Source organism: Leucoraja erinacea, chromosome 2 (genome assembly GCF_028641065.1).
Source record: "Leucoraja erinacea ecotype New England chromosome 2, Leri_hhj_1, whole genome shotgun sequence".
NCBI classification, from domain to species: domain Eukaryota; kingdom Metazoa; phylum Chordata; class Chondrichthyes; order Rajiformes; family Rajidae; genus Leucoraja; species Leucoraja erinaceus.
This window is the reverse complement of record NC_073378.1, coordinates 50,132,599-50,149,196: the sequence shown is the minus strand read 5'-3', so window position 1 is coordinate 50,149,196 and position 16,598 is coordinate 50,132,599. Positions and strand designations below refer to the sequence as shown.

The following is a 16,598-nucleotide window of genomic DNA, read 5'->3' as shown; positions in this document are numbered from 1 at the left end:
CCACTATTTCTAAGAAATGGATGCAATACGGCTAAAGCTTTGATCTGATCCACTGGTTGTGGAATTGCTTAAGCTTGCAAATAGCTTGTTGCTTCCACTATTTAAATGTGTCCTTCTGTGTTGTAGCTTCACCAATTGTTGCTGTTCTTAGCCAGGAAGAGATATTGAATGGGAAATAGAGACAAGGGAACAAATGAAGGGGAGCTTGGAGAAGTGATGCAGGAGTGGGAACCAGAGGAAGAATAAATATAACCACGTCGGACAATTGCTTGTCTCTTCTGCAGGACACTGCTCTTAATCTTAGCACAGCTCTCCGTATTTGTTTGTTCCATCACATATAGTAACATGCTTCTAGTTCAGATAGGCAAAATACATATAGATTGGATTAATCAAATTGGCAGGGGTGCTGAGGAAGAGGATTTCTTGGAATGTATGCAGGATAGTTATCTAAATCAACATGTAGAGGAACCAACAAGAGAGCAGGCTATTTTAGACTGGGTATTGAGTAATGAGGAAGGGTTAGTTAGCAGTCTTGTTGTACATGCCCCCTTGGGCAAGAGTGACCATAATATGGTTGAGTTCTTCATTAGGATGGAGAGTGACATTGTTAATTCAGAGACAATGGTTCTGAACATAAAGAAAGGTAACTTTGAGGGTATGAGACGTGAATTGGCCAAGATTGACTGGCAATTGATTCTAAAGGGGTTGACGGTGGATATGCAATGGAAGACATTTAAAGACTGCATGGATGAACTACAAAAATTGTTCATCCCAGTTTGGCAAAATGAATAAATCATGGAAGGTAGTGCATCCGTGGATAACAAGGGAAATCAGGGATAGTATCAAAGCGAAGGATGATGCGTACAAATTAGCCAGAAAAAGCAGCATACCGGAGGACTGGGAGAAATTCAGAGACCAGCAGAGGAGGACAAAGGGCTTAATTAGGAAAGGAAAAATAGATTATGAAAGAAAACTGGCAGGGAACATAAAAACTGACTGCAAAGGTTTTTACAGATATGTGAAGAGAAAGAGATTAGTTAAAACAAATGTAGGTCCCTTGCAGTTAGAAACAGGTGAGTTGATCACGGGGAACAAGGATATGGCGGACCAATTGAATAACTACTTTGGTTCCGTCTTCACTAAGGAAGACATAAATAATCTGCCGGAAATAGCAGGGGACCGCGGGTCAAAGGAGTTGGAGGAATTGAGTGAAATCCAGGATAGTCGGGAAGTGGTGTTGGGTAAATTGAATGGATTAAAGGCCGATAAATCCCCAGGGCCAGATAGGCTGCATCCCAGAGTACTTAAGGAAGTAGCTCCAGAAATAGTGGATGCATTAGTAATAATCTTTCAAAACTCTTTAGATTCTGGAGTAGTTCCTGAGGATTGGCAGGTAGCAAACGTAACTCCACTTCTTAAGAAGGGAGGGAGAGAGAAAACGGGGAATTACAGACCAGTTAGTCTAACATCGGTTGTGGGGAAACTGCTAGAGTCAGTTATTAAAGATGGGATAGCAGCACATTTGGAAAGTGGTGAAATCATTGGACAAAGTCAGCATGGATTTACGAAAGGTAAATCATGTCTGACGAATCTTATAGAATTTTTCGAGGATGTAACTAGTTGCGTGGATAGGGGAGAACCAGTGGATGTGGTGTATCTGGACTTCCAGAAGGCTTTCGACAAGGTCCCACATAAGAGATTAGTATACAAACTTAAAGCACATGGCATTGGGGGTTCAGTATTGATGTGGATAGAGAACTGGCTGGCAAACAGGAAGCAAAGAGTAGGAGTAAACGGGTCCTTTTCACAATGGCAGGCAGTGACTAGTGGGGTACCGCACGGCTCAGTGCTGGGACCCCAGCTATTTACAATATATATTAATGATCTGGATGAGGGAATTGAAGGCAATATCTCCAAGTTTGCGGATGACACTAAGCTGGGAGGCAGTGTTAGCTGTGAGGAGGATGCTAGGAGACTGCAAGGTGACTTGGATAGGCTGGGTGAGTGGGCAAATGTTTGGCAGATGCAGTATAATGTGGATAAATGTGAGGTTATCCATTTTGGTGGCAAAAACAGGAAAGCAGACTATTATCTAAATGGTGGCCGACTAGGAAAAGGGGAGATGCAGCGAGACCTGGGTGTCATGGTACACCAGTCATTGAAAGTAGGCATGCAGGTGCAGCAGGCAGTGAAGAAAGCGAATGGTATGTTAGCTTTCATAGCAAAAGGATTTGAGTATAGGAGCAGGGCGGTTCTACTGCAGTTGTACAGGATCTTGGTGAGACCACACCTGGAGTATTGCATACAGTTTTGGTCTCCAAATCTGAGGAAGGACATTATTGCCATAGAGGGAGTGCAGAGAAGGTTCGCCAGACTGATTCCTGGGATGTCAGGACTGTCTTATGAAGAAAGACTGGATAGACTTGGTTTATACTCTCTAGAATTTAGGAGATTGAGAGGGGATCTTATAGAAACTTACAAAATTCTTAAGGGGTTGGACAGGCTAGATTGCTCCTGATGTTGGGGAAGTCCAGGACAAGGGGTCACAGCTTAAGGATAAGGGAGAAATCCTTTAAAACCGAGATGAGAAGAACTTTTTTCACACAGAGAGTGGTGAATCTCTGGAACTCTCTGCCGCAGAGGGTAGTCGAGGCCAGTTCATTGGCTATATTTAAGAGGGAGTTAGATGTGGCCCTTGTGGCTAAGGGGATCAGGGGGTATGGAGAGAAGGCAGGTACGGGATACTGAGTGGATGATCAGCCATGATCATATTGAATGGCGGTGCAGGCTCGAAGGGCCGAATGGCCTACTCCTGCACCTAATTTCTATGTTTCTATGTTTCTATAGCTGGACATGAATTAGGTCTGTTTTGGGAATGATCTGGATGATCCTTTGTTGCATTAGTAACGACGCTGGAAGACCTTTCCATTATATTCATGAACTTCACTGCAACGTACCAAGGAATGTACAAGGAGACGCCAGCCTGGGAAGGGGGATCAGGAACTGCTGAGGGGGTGGGAGATTGCAACCTTCACGTGGTTCGCCCTGTTTCGATGAATGCAATCAACCTGGCGTGCACAATCAAGTAAGATCAAATAGAACAAATTGTCCTACAACTTTAGGCTGTGCACGCCATACGCAAGAAGAAGAAGAAGAACTGCTGAGAATAAATGCCTGTTAAGGGATTTAATTTGGCGAAGCAAGTAATGATGAGATTGATGTAATCAATTACACAACTAAATGTGACATAAATAAAATGTAACTAACATTGACAAGCTGGGGGATGGGGGGGAAGAGAGAAGTACAATGTAACGAGATTTGAGTAGATCAATATTAATTCTGCAGTTAATAATACCACCAGGTTATACGAGTAAAGCTGAGGTTAAATCATTCAAAGAGCTACTAATTTCCTACTACATGTACATGGCCAGTGTTGCAGTTATATATCATTAAGGAAAGAAAGGCATGGACATTACCTTGTAAGAATGAAACGGAAAAACAATAACCTTGGGATTTAAAGTTTTAATTAAACATGAAACAAGCACAGTAATACAGATATATGAAACTCATTAATTATTTGAACAACACTGCCCCACAGTGGTGAATGCCTGACAATGAACTTTAGTAACTCGAAATGAATGAAACGGCAAACAGAAACGGACCACAACATGTCTCAATGATCACAAACAACTACAAAAGCCAACTAAAGAAGCACAATACTACTGGGATTTTTACCTGGAAGCTCAGTTATAGTCTTGACAGGGATACAAGCCTTAGCATCATCTCCTGTAACTATCTGTCCTAGTAAATAAGAAAAGTTATTTGCATAGACAGCATTAAGTTTTTAAACTCTATTTGTTTGTAAATGTTGTACTTGTTTCTACCTCAGGACATTCATTACAAGAAAAACTGCTTTTATAACAGTGTGGTGGAGCTTATTGTTCAAAATTATATGTGGAATTAATTTAAATAATAGATTATCCATCTCTGATGAAAACCAGAAACATTATAGCTGGACACTTTCTTGAAATTAATTTTTTGCTATAAATGTGTATGTCAGGATCTTTCCCCAATGGAGACATAAGTAATCCAATCCAGTCAAAGCTAGTAACACACAAATCCCTTTTCAGCAGAACTAAGAAATAAACCAGGAATTAAACTTGCCTGCTCCAGTCTTCCTAGTACAATATCACATTGGACATTTACTCTGGAAATTAATTAATTGTGCACTATATTTACATGTTAAATTACCAGGAAATCAACCAGGCAAGATGGAAATTTTACCATATGGAAATAAAGGTTAAATAAATCAGACTGATTTGCATGGATGCTTAGTTAATTGCAGTTTACTTAAAAGTGATAAAGTTAGATTGGTTTTGTAAGAAAATATGGTCCCCATAGTTCTGACTACCAAGTAGTCATTATTTATATCTTAGCCTAAGATCAACTATTTGCTGGCTATTGAATGCAATGAATATTTCCATCAATTCCAATTCTGGCAATGACCTTAGACAGGCTGTTGGATAGTCATCTGAAGAGACTGATTTTCCCTTCCAAATACCAGGTCTGTTCATTTGTGAACATAGCCATCTCAGCACAGACTTAAATTGTCCCCACTCCATTGATTGTCTGCATGGCTTAGCTTCTCGGTGTTTTAATTGCTTAAACGTCTAGGTGAGCCAGCATTAACTTTTCAATTTGTACCTTTTCAACGTAAGCAGAGTCTTAATTATATTTACAATACTGATGTTTATCCCGCCCTATTATTCAATTAAACAAATCCCAAAGTATTTGGAAGTATGATCTAAAAAATCTACTCCTCACTACTTTTGTCTTGGCTGTCATTAAAAAGTGCATTTTCCTCCACAAAATGCACTGTGATGAATGAATTAGATGCATACTCCCAGTACATAAGAACACAAGAAAATAAGAACAGGATTAAGCCACCAGGTCCCTTGAGCCTGCCTCACCATTCAATAAAATCATGGCTTCAACTACTCTTCCGTGCCAATTCCCCACAACCCTCAACTGAACTTTTGAAAAAATATTTATTTTCCCTTTAAATACCCCCATTGATCTCGCTTCCTCAACCCTCAGAGATACACAATTCAAGAGACTCACCACCCCCTTTGTGAAAAAATTCCTTTGCACGTTAGTTTTAAATGACCAGTCCCTTATTTTGTAACTATTCATTTTTCCATTTTGGAAACAGCTCAACATCTTGTCCTGTCATGCCACCCTGGAATCTTCGGTTTCATTAAAATCGACACAAATTCTTAACCCCTAAGAATATAATCCAACTTTTTTAGCTGTCCATTTTAGGAGAACACTCTCATCTCACAAATTAGTTGACTGAAACTCCGTTGAATTGCCTACAATGCTAGTATGTCCCTTTTTAAAATATGCAACAAAAACTTTACACCATATTCCAGGTGCGGCCTCATCAAACCGTGTACATTTGTAATGCCAAGCCTCTAATCTGTGTAATTCTCTGCCTCAGGGGGCAGTGGTGGCCAGTTCCCTGGATACTTTCAAGAGAGCTAGATAGGGCTCTTAAAGATAGTGGAGTCAGGGGATATGGGAAGACGGCAGGAACGGGGTGCTGATTGTGGATGATCAGCCATGATCACATTGAATGGCGGTGCTGGCTCGAAGGGCCGAATGGCCTACACCTGCACCTATTGTCTAAAAAATAATAAAGTCCGATATACTATTTGCATTCTTGTTTGCTTGTACCTGCCTAACATTTAGTTTCATGCACAAGAACACCCTGTATTTTATTCATTTGCAGTCCTTCTCCATTAAATAGGTCTGTTTGTTGATTCCTCCCACTAAAGAGTAGTAAAGATTTACTAGAATGTTGCCTGGGTTTCAGCAACTAAGTTACAGAGAAAGGTTGAACAAGTTAGGTCTTTATTCTTTGGAGCGCAGAAGGTTAAGGGGGGACTTGATAGAGGTCTTTAAAATGATGATGAGAGGGGTAGACAGAGTTGACGTGGATACGCTTTTCCCACTGAGAGTAGGGAAGATTCAAACAAGGGGACATGACTTGAGAATTAAGGGACAGAAGTTTAGGGGTAACATGAGGGGGAACTTCTTTACTCAGAGAGTGGTAGCTGTGTGGAATGAGCTTCCAGTGAAGGTGGTGGAGGCAGGTTCGATTTTATCATTTAGAAATAAATTGGATAGTTATATGGATGGGAAAGGATTGGAGGGTTATGGTCTGAGTGCAGGTAGATGGGACTAGGGGAGAATACGTGTTCGGCACGGCTAGAAGGGCCGAGATGGCCTGTTTCCGTGCTGTAATTGTTATATGGTTATATATGGTTATAAGTGCACAACCTCAGACTTTCCCACATTGAAATAAATTTGCCAAGTTTTCTCCCACTCAATCAGCCTATCTGTATCTTGTTGCAGTCCAATGATCTCATCTCAGTGTTCCCTCCCAACTGTTTTAATGTTGTAAGAAACCTAGATATCTTATCTGCAATCCGCTCTTCCAAATTATAGAATCATAACATCGTACAGCACAAAACAGGGTCTTTCAGCCCACTGCATCCAAGCTGACTATGATGCCTAGCTATTCTAATCCCTGAATTAAGCATGTATCGCCTATGTCTTTCTTATCCAAATACCTTTCACATGTCCACAGAGAAGGGAGCATTTCATGTAGAAAACATAAAACTTTCACATATCTCTAGAAATTTCATAATTTGCATGAAAGATTTATACTCCATGATCTTTATTGTTATCATTGTATTAACCTTTAGCCCTTCAGATTTATTTCATTTGCAGTTTTTTGTTTTTTTCCCATGCCCTGATGCATGGTACTTTTACTTTGTGGTTGACTATCAGGGTGTCTTGTGATGGTTCAACCAATAATATTTTCTTTCTTTCTCGTGATGCCACTGCTTAAGTGTGTGTTTCTTAGGAATTACATTTTCAACAATATTGTTGATTCAATAATTCATGACTCAATAATGATTTAGTGAATATGCAAGGATCTCACATTTACCTTAGCTATCGTCTTTTTCTATATGCAACATTTTTTGCTGTTTGTTACTTTCCAGTTTACTCTTATTATTAATTTTCTACCTCATTAGCTTTATAGTGTTCTGCTGCTGGTTCCTGAAAAGTTCCCAGTATCTTTTGCCCCATTGCATATTCAGGTTTTTAAAGTAAATGTTTGCCTCAACATGCATAAGTTGCTAAGTGGTTATTCTATGTGGAATATTTGATATGCATGTCAGGAGGAAGAGCAAGTAAAATATGATGGTTCTAGAAAAAGTAACATCATACTTATTTCCCATACGTCCAGGAAAAAAGCTTTTCTATTATATTTAATTCTGAGCCAAGACCGGCTGTATCTTGCTTGACTGACACAAAAGCATTCTTTTCATTGATGCTGTCTGGTCGTCAGTGTTTCCAGGAATTTATGTTTTTATTCAGAATTTTAGCTTTCATTGCTTTCTGATTTTGTGCTTAAACATCTCTTCAGTTGGCCATAATGATATATTTAACAATTATGTATTTAATCATTTTGCTCACCAAGTTGGAGCTAAAAACCTGTTAAAATTACACACGGATTACTTTTGCACAGACCAGTATGAACTTGTTGGGCCAAAAGGCTTTCTGTTTAGTTCAGGGACTACCATATATTGCTTCTGTTATTGTTAACTTGAATCTCATTTAATAATTTGGGGAATGTGACCTCATTGCAGTTTAGGAATTAGAATTTTCCAAATAAAAAGACTATTGGATTGCTTAACATTTTTGCTACTTTAATGATGTCAGTTAGGGCTGGTGGAAGAGCAAGGAAGATTTCCGTTCATTCTGACTATCTGCTTTCTTCTTTGGGAAAGATTCCAATCCTTTTACCCGTGACCAATGTTGAAATTAATTGGTTTATAGTGCCCTGTCACGGATATCTCCCTACTTAACTTTAAATATACTGTAAGCTATCTGCCAACATTACAGCACTATTCCTTTATTTAATTTAATAAATTCTTAAATGCATGCAATGTGCCAACTGCTCTATTTGTATCTAATATTCCATTTGGGCAGCTTACAGCCCAACGGTATGAACATTGAATTCTCCAATTTTAGGTAACAACCCCCCCTCCCGTACCCCACCTTTTTCCCACCTCTCCTCCCTGTGCCCCACCCAGACCTGCACCTGTATTTCCTACTTATCCCACCCCCTTTTCCTCTTCCCCAGGCCCTTCCATCTATATCCTTTCCTTTAGAACAAGGACAGTTCTAAAAGTAGCTCTGTTCAATACCCTGTCAGCCTTCTCATCATTCTTTGACATTTCCGCCAACTTCAACGTGATCCAACCACCAGCCAAATATTCCCATCATCAACCCTTTCCGCTCTCTGTAGAGACCACACCCGTTGCAACTCCTTGGTTCACTCATTCCATCCCACCCAAACTTCCCGTTCTCCAGGTATGTGTTTGCAACCCAGGAGATGTAATACCTGTGCTTATACCTCCCCCCACACATCCATCCAGGAACCCAGCGGGTCTTCCAAGTGAGGCTGACATTCACATGCACCTCCTCTAACCTTATTTGCTACATTTTGTTCTCCTGATGTGGCCTCCTTTACATCGGCGAGGCCAGCATAAACTAAGCTACCATTTCGCTGAACACTTGGGTCGGTCCACTGGACCTGCTGGATCTCTTGGTTGCTAAACATTTCACACCCTTCCCATTCCCATACTGACTTTTGTGTTCTGGGCCTCCTCCACTGCCAGAGTGAAGTCACACGCAATCTGGAGGAACAATACTTCATATTCCACTTGGGTAGCTCACAACCCAATGGTATGAACAATAAATTCTCCAATTTTAGGTAGCAACCATTTTCCCCCCTCTTCCTTGTGCCCCACCCAGATGCATACTGACTTCTCCCACTAACCTGCCCTTCATAGAAACATAGAAATTAGGTGCAGGAGTAGGCCATTCGGCCCTTCGAGCCTGCACCGCCATTTAATATGATCATGGCTGATCATCCAACTCAGTATCCCGTACCTGCCTTTTCTCCATACCCTCTGATCCCCTTGGCCACAAGGGCCACATCTAACTCCCTCTTAAATATAGCCAATGAACTGGCCTCAACTACCCTCTGTGGCAGAGAGTTCCAGAGATTCACCACTCTCTGTGTGAAAAAAGTTCTCCTCATCTCAGTTTTAAAGGATTTCCCCCTTATCCTTAAGCTGTGACCCCTTGTCCTGGACTTCCCCAACATCGGAAACAATCTTCCTGCATCTAGCCTGTCCAACCCCTTAAGAATTTTGTAAGTTTCTATAAGATCCCCTCTCAATCTCCTAAACTCTAGAGAGTATAAACCAAGTCTATCCAGTCTTTCTTCATAAGACAGTCCTGACATCCCAGGAATCAGTCTGGTGAACCTTCTCTGCACTCCCTCTATGGCAATAATGTCCTTCCTCAGATTTGGAGACCAAAACTGCACGCAATACTCCAGGTGTGGTCTCACCAAGACCCTATACAACTGCAGTAGAACCTCCCTGCTCCTATACTCAAATCCTCTTGCTATGAAAGCCAACATGCCATTCGCTTTCTTTACTGCCTGCTGCACCTGCATGCCTACCTTCAATGACTGGTGTACCATGACACCCAGGTCTCGCTGCATCTCCCCCTTTCCCAATCGGCCACCGTTTAGATAACAATCTGCTTTCCCGTTTTTGCCACCAAAATGGGTAACCTCACATTTATCCACATAAAACTGCATCTGCCAAACATTTGCCCACTCACCCAGCCTATCCAAGTCACTTTGCAGTCTCCTAGCATCCTCCTCACACCTAACACTGCCCCCAGCTTAGTGTCATCCGCAAACTTGGAGATATTGCCTTCAATTCCCTCATCCAGATCATTAATATATATTGTAAATAGCTGGGGTCCCAGTACTGAGCCTTGCGGTACCCCACTAGTCACTGCCTGCCATTGTGAAAAGGACCCGTTTACTCCTACTCTTTGCTTCCTGTTTGCCAGCCAGTTCTCTATCCACATCAATACTGAACCCCCAATGCCATGTGCTTTAAGTTTGTATACTAATCTTTTATGTGGGACCTTGTCGAAAGCCTTCTGGAAGTCCAGATACACCACATCCACTGGTTCTCCCCTATCCACGCTACTAGTTACATCCTCGAAAAATTCTATAAGATTCGTCAGACATGATTTACCTTTCGTAAATCCATGCTGACTTTGTCCAATGATTTCACCACTTTCTAAATGTGCTGCTATCCCATCTTTAATAACTGACTAGCAGTTTCCCCACTACCGATGTTAGGCTAACTGGTCTGTAATTCCCCGTTTTCTCTCTCCCTCCCTTCTTAAAAAGTGGGGTTACGTTTGCTACCCGCCAATCCTCTGGAACTACTCCAGAATCTAAGGAGTTTTGAAAGATTATTACTAATGCATCCACTATTTCTGGAGCTACTTCCTTAAGTACTCTGGGATGCAGCCTATCTGGCCCTGGGGATTTATCGGCCTTTAATCCATTCAATTTACCCAACACCACTTCCCGACTAACCTGGATTTCACTCAATTCCTCCACCTCCTTTGACCCGCGGGCCCCTGCTATTTCCGGCAGATCATTTATGTCTTCCTTAGTGAAGACGGAACCAAAGTAGTTATTCAATTGGTCCGCCATATCCTGGTTCCCCATGATCAACTCACCTGTTTCTGACTGCAAGGGACCTACATTTGTTTTAACTAATCTCTTTCTTTTCACATATCTATAAAAACTTTTGCAGTCAGATTTTATGTTCACTGCCAGTTTTCTTTCATAATCCATTTTTTCCTTTTCTAATTAAGCCCTTCGTCCTCCTCTGCTGGTCTCTGAATTTCTCCCAGTCCTCCGGTATGCTGCTTTTTCTCTGGTTAGTTTGTACGCATCATCCTTTGCTTTGATACTATCCCTGATTTCCCTTGTTATCCATGGATGCACTACCTTCCCTGATTTATTCTTTTGCCAAACTGGGATGAACAATTTTTGTAGTTCATCCATGCAGTCTTTAAATGCCTTCCATTGCATATCCACCGTCAACCCTTTTAGAATTACTTGCCAGTCAATCTTGGCCAATTCACGTCTCATACCCTCAAAGTTACCTTTCTTTAAGTTCAAAACCATTGTTTCTGAATTAACAATGTCACTCTCCATCCTAATGAAGAACTCAACCATATTATGGTCACTCTTGCCCAAGGGGCCACGCACAACAAGACTACTAACTAACCCTTCCTCATTACTCAATACCCAGTCTAAAATAGCCAGCTCTCTCGTTGGTTCCTCTACATGTTGGTTTAGATAACTATCCCGTATACATTCCAAGAAATCCTCTTCCTCAGCACCCCTGCCAGTTTGATTCAACCAATCTATATGTAGATTGAAGTCACCCATTATAACTGCTTTGCCTTTGTCGCAAGCATTTCTAATTTCCTGTTTGATGCCATCCCCAACTTCACTACTACTGTTAGGTGGCCTGTACACAACACTCACCAGCGTTTTCTGCCCCTTATTGTTTCGCAGCTCTACCCATACCGATTCCACATCCTCCAAACTAATGTCCTTCCTTTCCATTGCGTTAATCTCCTCTCTAACCAGCAACTACTACCCCACCTCCTTTTCCTTTCTCTCTATCCCTCCTGAATATTGAATATCCCGGGATGTTCAGCTCCCAGCCTTGGTCACCCTGGAGCCATGTCTCCGTGATCCCAACTATATCATAATCATTAATGGCTATCTGCACGTTCAACTCATCCACCTTATTACGAATACTCCTTGCATTGAGACACAAAGCCTTCAGGCTTGTTTTTACAACGCTCTTACCCCTTATACAATTATGTTGAAAAGTGGCCCTTTTTGATTTTTGCCCTGGTTTTGTCTGCCTGCCACTTTTACTTTTCACCTTGCTACCTATTGCTTCTACCTTCATTTTACACCCCCCTGCCCCTCTGCTCTTGTACCCATCCCCCTGCCACATTAGTTTAAATCCTCTCCCCTGGTTTTGTCTGCCTGCCACTTTTACTTTTCACCTCTCCCCCTTCCCCTACCACCACATTTTCTTTCCACATATCTCCTCCTTTGGCTTCACATTTCATGCCTCTTCCCTCCCTATATCACAATCTTTTGTCTTTTCATATAACCATATAACAATTCCAGCATGGAAACAGGCCATCTCGGCCCTACAAGTCCGTGCCGAACAACTTTTTTTTTCCCTTAGTCCCACCTGCCTGCACTCATACCATAACCCTCCATTCCCTTCTCATCCATATGCCTATCCAATTTATTTTTAAATGATACCAACGAACCTGCCTCCACCACTTCCACTGGAAGCTCATTCCACACCGCTACCACTCTCCGAGTAAAGAAGTTCCCCCTCATGTTACCCCTAAACTTCTGTCCCTTAATTCTGAAGTCATGTCCTCTTGTTTGAATCTTCCCTATTCTCAAAGGGAAAAGCTTGTCCACATCAACTCTGTCTATCCCTCTCATCATTTTAAAGACCTCTATCAAGTCCCCCCTTAACCTTCTGCGCTCCAGAGAATCTCTGGCCTTTGCCCATTAATCTGCCAATCAACCTATCTCGCTTGTATCCGCCCATCACTTGCCAGGCCTTGTCCCTTCATCCACATCTCTTTGCCAGCTCCCCCCCACTACAAGTTGCTGAAGAAGGGCTCTGACCCAAAACGTCTCATTCCCGCCTATTCCCTGCACAGATGCTGCCTGACTGGCTGAGTTACTCCAGCACTTTTGTTGTAAATCAGCATCTGCAGCACCTCATGTCAACTCAATTTTAACTGACTGTTGTAGTGAAATAAGGTGCTGTTGAAGACCATCTCAAAGCAATTGAATATTGACGATAAATGCAGCTCTGTTAGTCAAACTCCTGAGAATTTATTTTTAAAAAGGTCAAACAACCAGTTTTCACTCAAGGTGAAATGCCTTTTCTTCTGATATTGTGTTTTGGAAGAGTTAATCACAGAGCAGCATGAAAACAGGCACTTTGGCCCAATTCGCCAGTGTGACTAAATTGCTTTGCGATGGGAGACCTATTTGGCCCATATCCGTCTAAACCATTCCTATCAATGTACTTGTTAAAAAGTATTTTAACAATGTAATTTTACAAATCTCTAACACTTCCACTGGCAGTTTGTTCTACATATCTACGATCTTTTGTGTGAAGATGTTGCCCCACAGGTCCTCTATAAATCTTTCCCCTTTCTCCTTAAATCGATGCCATCTAGTTTTAGACTCCCCCACCATGGGAAAAAGACCACGACTATTCACGTCATCTATGGCCTCATGATTTTATACATCTCCACAAGGTCACCCCAATCCTCCTATGCTCCAGGGAGCCAAACCCCAGCCTATTTACTCTTTAAATTTAAACCCTGCAGTCCTGGTAACATCCTCGTGAATCATTTACAAATCCTTCCTATAGCTGGCAATTAGAACAATCTCACCAAGGTACATGTGCCCCCACCTTTGTACTAATCTCCTGATCAACGAGAGGAAGCAAGCCAAATGTTTGTGGAGGCAATAGTTGTGATATTTCAAGAATCACTAGCGTTAGAAGTGCTTCCTGAAGATTGGAAATTTGTACAAGAAGGGAGCACAGCAGAAGAGAGGAAAATATAGGCCGGTTAGCCTGACCGATGGTTTGGTAAGATTCTAGCGTCAATTATAAAGGATGAGGTTATGCGATACTGCACAATGTATTATGCACACAATGCCTTTAACAAAGTTTGTTCAAAACCTTGAAAATATCAAAGAAACTTTAGGCACTAGCTAGTTATAATACTAGCCCTTATATATTACATTTTGTAGAATTAAAATGTAGAGGAGACATTTAATAGTTTATTTGCCCTAAGCTCCAGAATGTTTTTAGTTTCAGAACATTAAATAGTTATAAACCCTTTAGTTTTCTCTCAACTGCAGTTAATTTTAATCAAACCAATTTCATTGTGAATGCCTAATGTAGGAATGTTAAATGCCAGAAAACAGTAGTCTGCTAAGTATTCATATCCACACACTGGAGTAACTACAACTGGCAATACTTAATTCAATAAAGTATAAATTAATGGTTATATGATCATCATTATTTCATACATTACATTTTGGAGTTATCTATAGGCATTTCTAAGCCAATAAAGAAATGAAATGTCTCTTTTTAGCTCAAGAGCAACAGAACAATAAATTAGAATTTAGTTAATTACTGTACAATAAAACAAATGCTAATTAAAAAGAAAATGTACGACTTTATGCAAGTCTGATTACTAATCGTCTTGGTTTCTTTACGTTTGGATGCCTTCCGGCTAACTCATCCAAGTCATTTTTAAATATACAATTTTCCTGCGGTTCCATCTTCAAATTATTTATTGTTTACTGTTCCTACTGGTACAAGTTTCATTATACTTCTGTGAATTTAGTTTTTCTCTTCAGACTCAAAAAAAAACAGGTAGCCTGGGACAAGGGAGACATTTACAATAATGATTTATTATCATTATCAAATATCATTATCAAATATCTCTTCCGCAACTGTAGCTGAACTCCCTATGGCGCTGGTGTTTTTTTATCATGTTACAAGTTCATATGCGGGGTAACTGCAAATGAAAATATGTATATGAAATTAATCCCCTTTATAAAGAAAGTCTCTGACATGCTATTGATCATGGTGATCATGATATCTTACAGAGCAAGAAGTGATCAGAAAAAAAAGGAAGGACAAGAGAAAGAACAAATTTAAACAGAATTAAACCTCAGCAAATCAAGCATCATTCCATCCAAGGTTCATTAAGCTTGGACTGTTTAGCTTTAAATTGCGGTCCAAGTGATTTCTTCCCCAGATTTAAGGGTGCAAACTGAAGAAGAGTCTCGACCTTAAATGTCACCTATCTATGTTCCCCAGAGATGTTGTCTGACCTGCTAGCACTGCGTCCTAAAGTGGTAATTGCTGGCGTTTGAATCAAAAGACAGTGGCTACTGTCATCTACTCTAACTACTGAGAATCCCTTAAGAGCAATCACACACTGCGTGGGGAGGGACCACACGGAAAGCAAAATGTGAATGCATAGAGCTGTAAAAATGTACAAATCAGAAGTAATCCATTTAGCTATAAAGGTCTATGTTGGCAAAAAATAAAAACAGCCAATATCACTTCCCAACTCTTTGAAGTTTCAGTACATCCAGTATTCATCTTGGATTAATTTGTATCTGATGAAGATTTTTGGCAGCCGTTTAGACAGAGTGCCAGATTTCCACTGCCCAGAGGGTAAAGTGTCAACTGTTTAATGAAGTGTTCAACTGCACTATATTGATTCTTAATAAAAATCAGCTTAACCTCAGTTTGAGTATTTAGAGAATGTGATATCCAGTTTTCAGAGAAATTGTGCGCTGAACGCGTCTATTATTATCCAATACAATCGTTCCACTCTACTCCAAATGTAAATCTATCAGTATTTAGACACTAGACAATAGGTGCAAGAGTAGGCCATTTGGCCCTTCGAGCCAGCACCGCCATTCAATGTGATCATGGCTGGTCATCCCCAATCAGTACCCCATTCCTGCCTTCTCCCGACATCTCCTGACTCCGCTATCTTTAAGAGCCTTATCTAGCTCTCTCTTGAAAGTATCCAGAGAACCAGCCTACACCACCCTCTGAGGCAGAGAATTCCACAGACTCACAACTCTCAATGTGAAAATGTGTTTCTTCATCTCCGTTCTAAATGCCTTACCCCTTATTCTTAAACTGTGGCCCCTGGTTCTGGACTCCCCCAACTTTTAGTGATACTAACACTACCTGTTGTACTTATACTGTATTTTGGCTTGATCTGTATAATCTGATTATATCTTGATCCTATTTCACTGGGTAGTATACAAACAACATATTTTCACTGTACCTTGGGATATGTGACCAAAATAAATCAACAAAAATAAGATAGAGCATGTACACAGATTGTTTATTGAACAGAGCGTGTACACAGATTGTGTACTTCTCTGTGGATTGTCACCTTGTCGTGGTGGAGAAGCCTGTGTGGTCCTGAGATCAAGAGAGCGATGCCGTCTGGAGCTATGCTCCTGGTAGGGCCACCCATGGCGGTAAAGTCGAGGGGGAGGTCCCTGTCAAAGAGCAATCCAAGCAAGACTCAACGATGGAACTGGCGGAGGATGATGGCTGATTTTAGTGGAACGTCACAACGGCTGGGCAGGAGGATAAAGGCTGCAGCAGAAAAGGGTCCCTGGTCGTCTTGGACACCATGCCACTGGATCCTGACCCAGATCTGTCAAGGACCGTGAAGTGGGTGTCTGTGCACCCCACGTTTCCCCATGTTAAACAAAGTCACGCACAGGCACCCTCCATATAGGAAATCCACTGTAACACCCTGAATTGAGATCTGGAAGCCTCTAGTCATGAGCTGGCACATAAGGCGGTGGGTGCTAGATTCAGTCACTGGACTCTTGGAACGAGGCAGAAGATCCCTTCGGCAACTGCACCCACGATTGAGCAGTCCTCTTTAGGATCCACTCTGCTCACCCCACTTGGGGAAAGGGTTAGAAAAGGTGTCCTAAAAATAGC

At 41.3% G+C, this 16,598-nt stretch overlaps 1 protein-coding gene across 1 annotated transcript in view; it reads right to left on the bottom strand.

The window, feature by feature from the left end:
• Positions 1-16,598, bottom strand: part of tbc1d5 (TBC1 domain family, member 5) — a 392,441-nt gene that overhangs the window by 64,369 nt on the left and 311,474 nt on the right. The window contains exon 19 of the mRNA XM_055656596.1: positions 3,736-3,801. Coding sequence (XP_055512571.1) covers positions 3,736-3,801 — 66 coding nt within the window. The remainder of the gene's footprint in view (positions 1-3,735; positions 3,802-16,598) is intronic.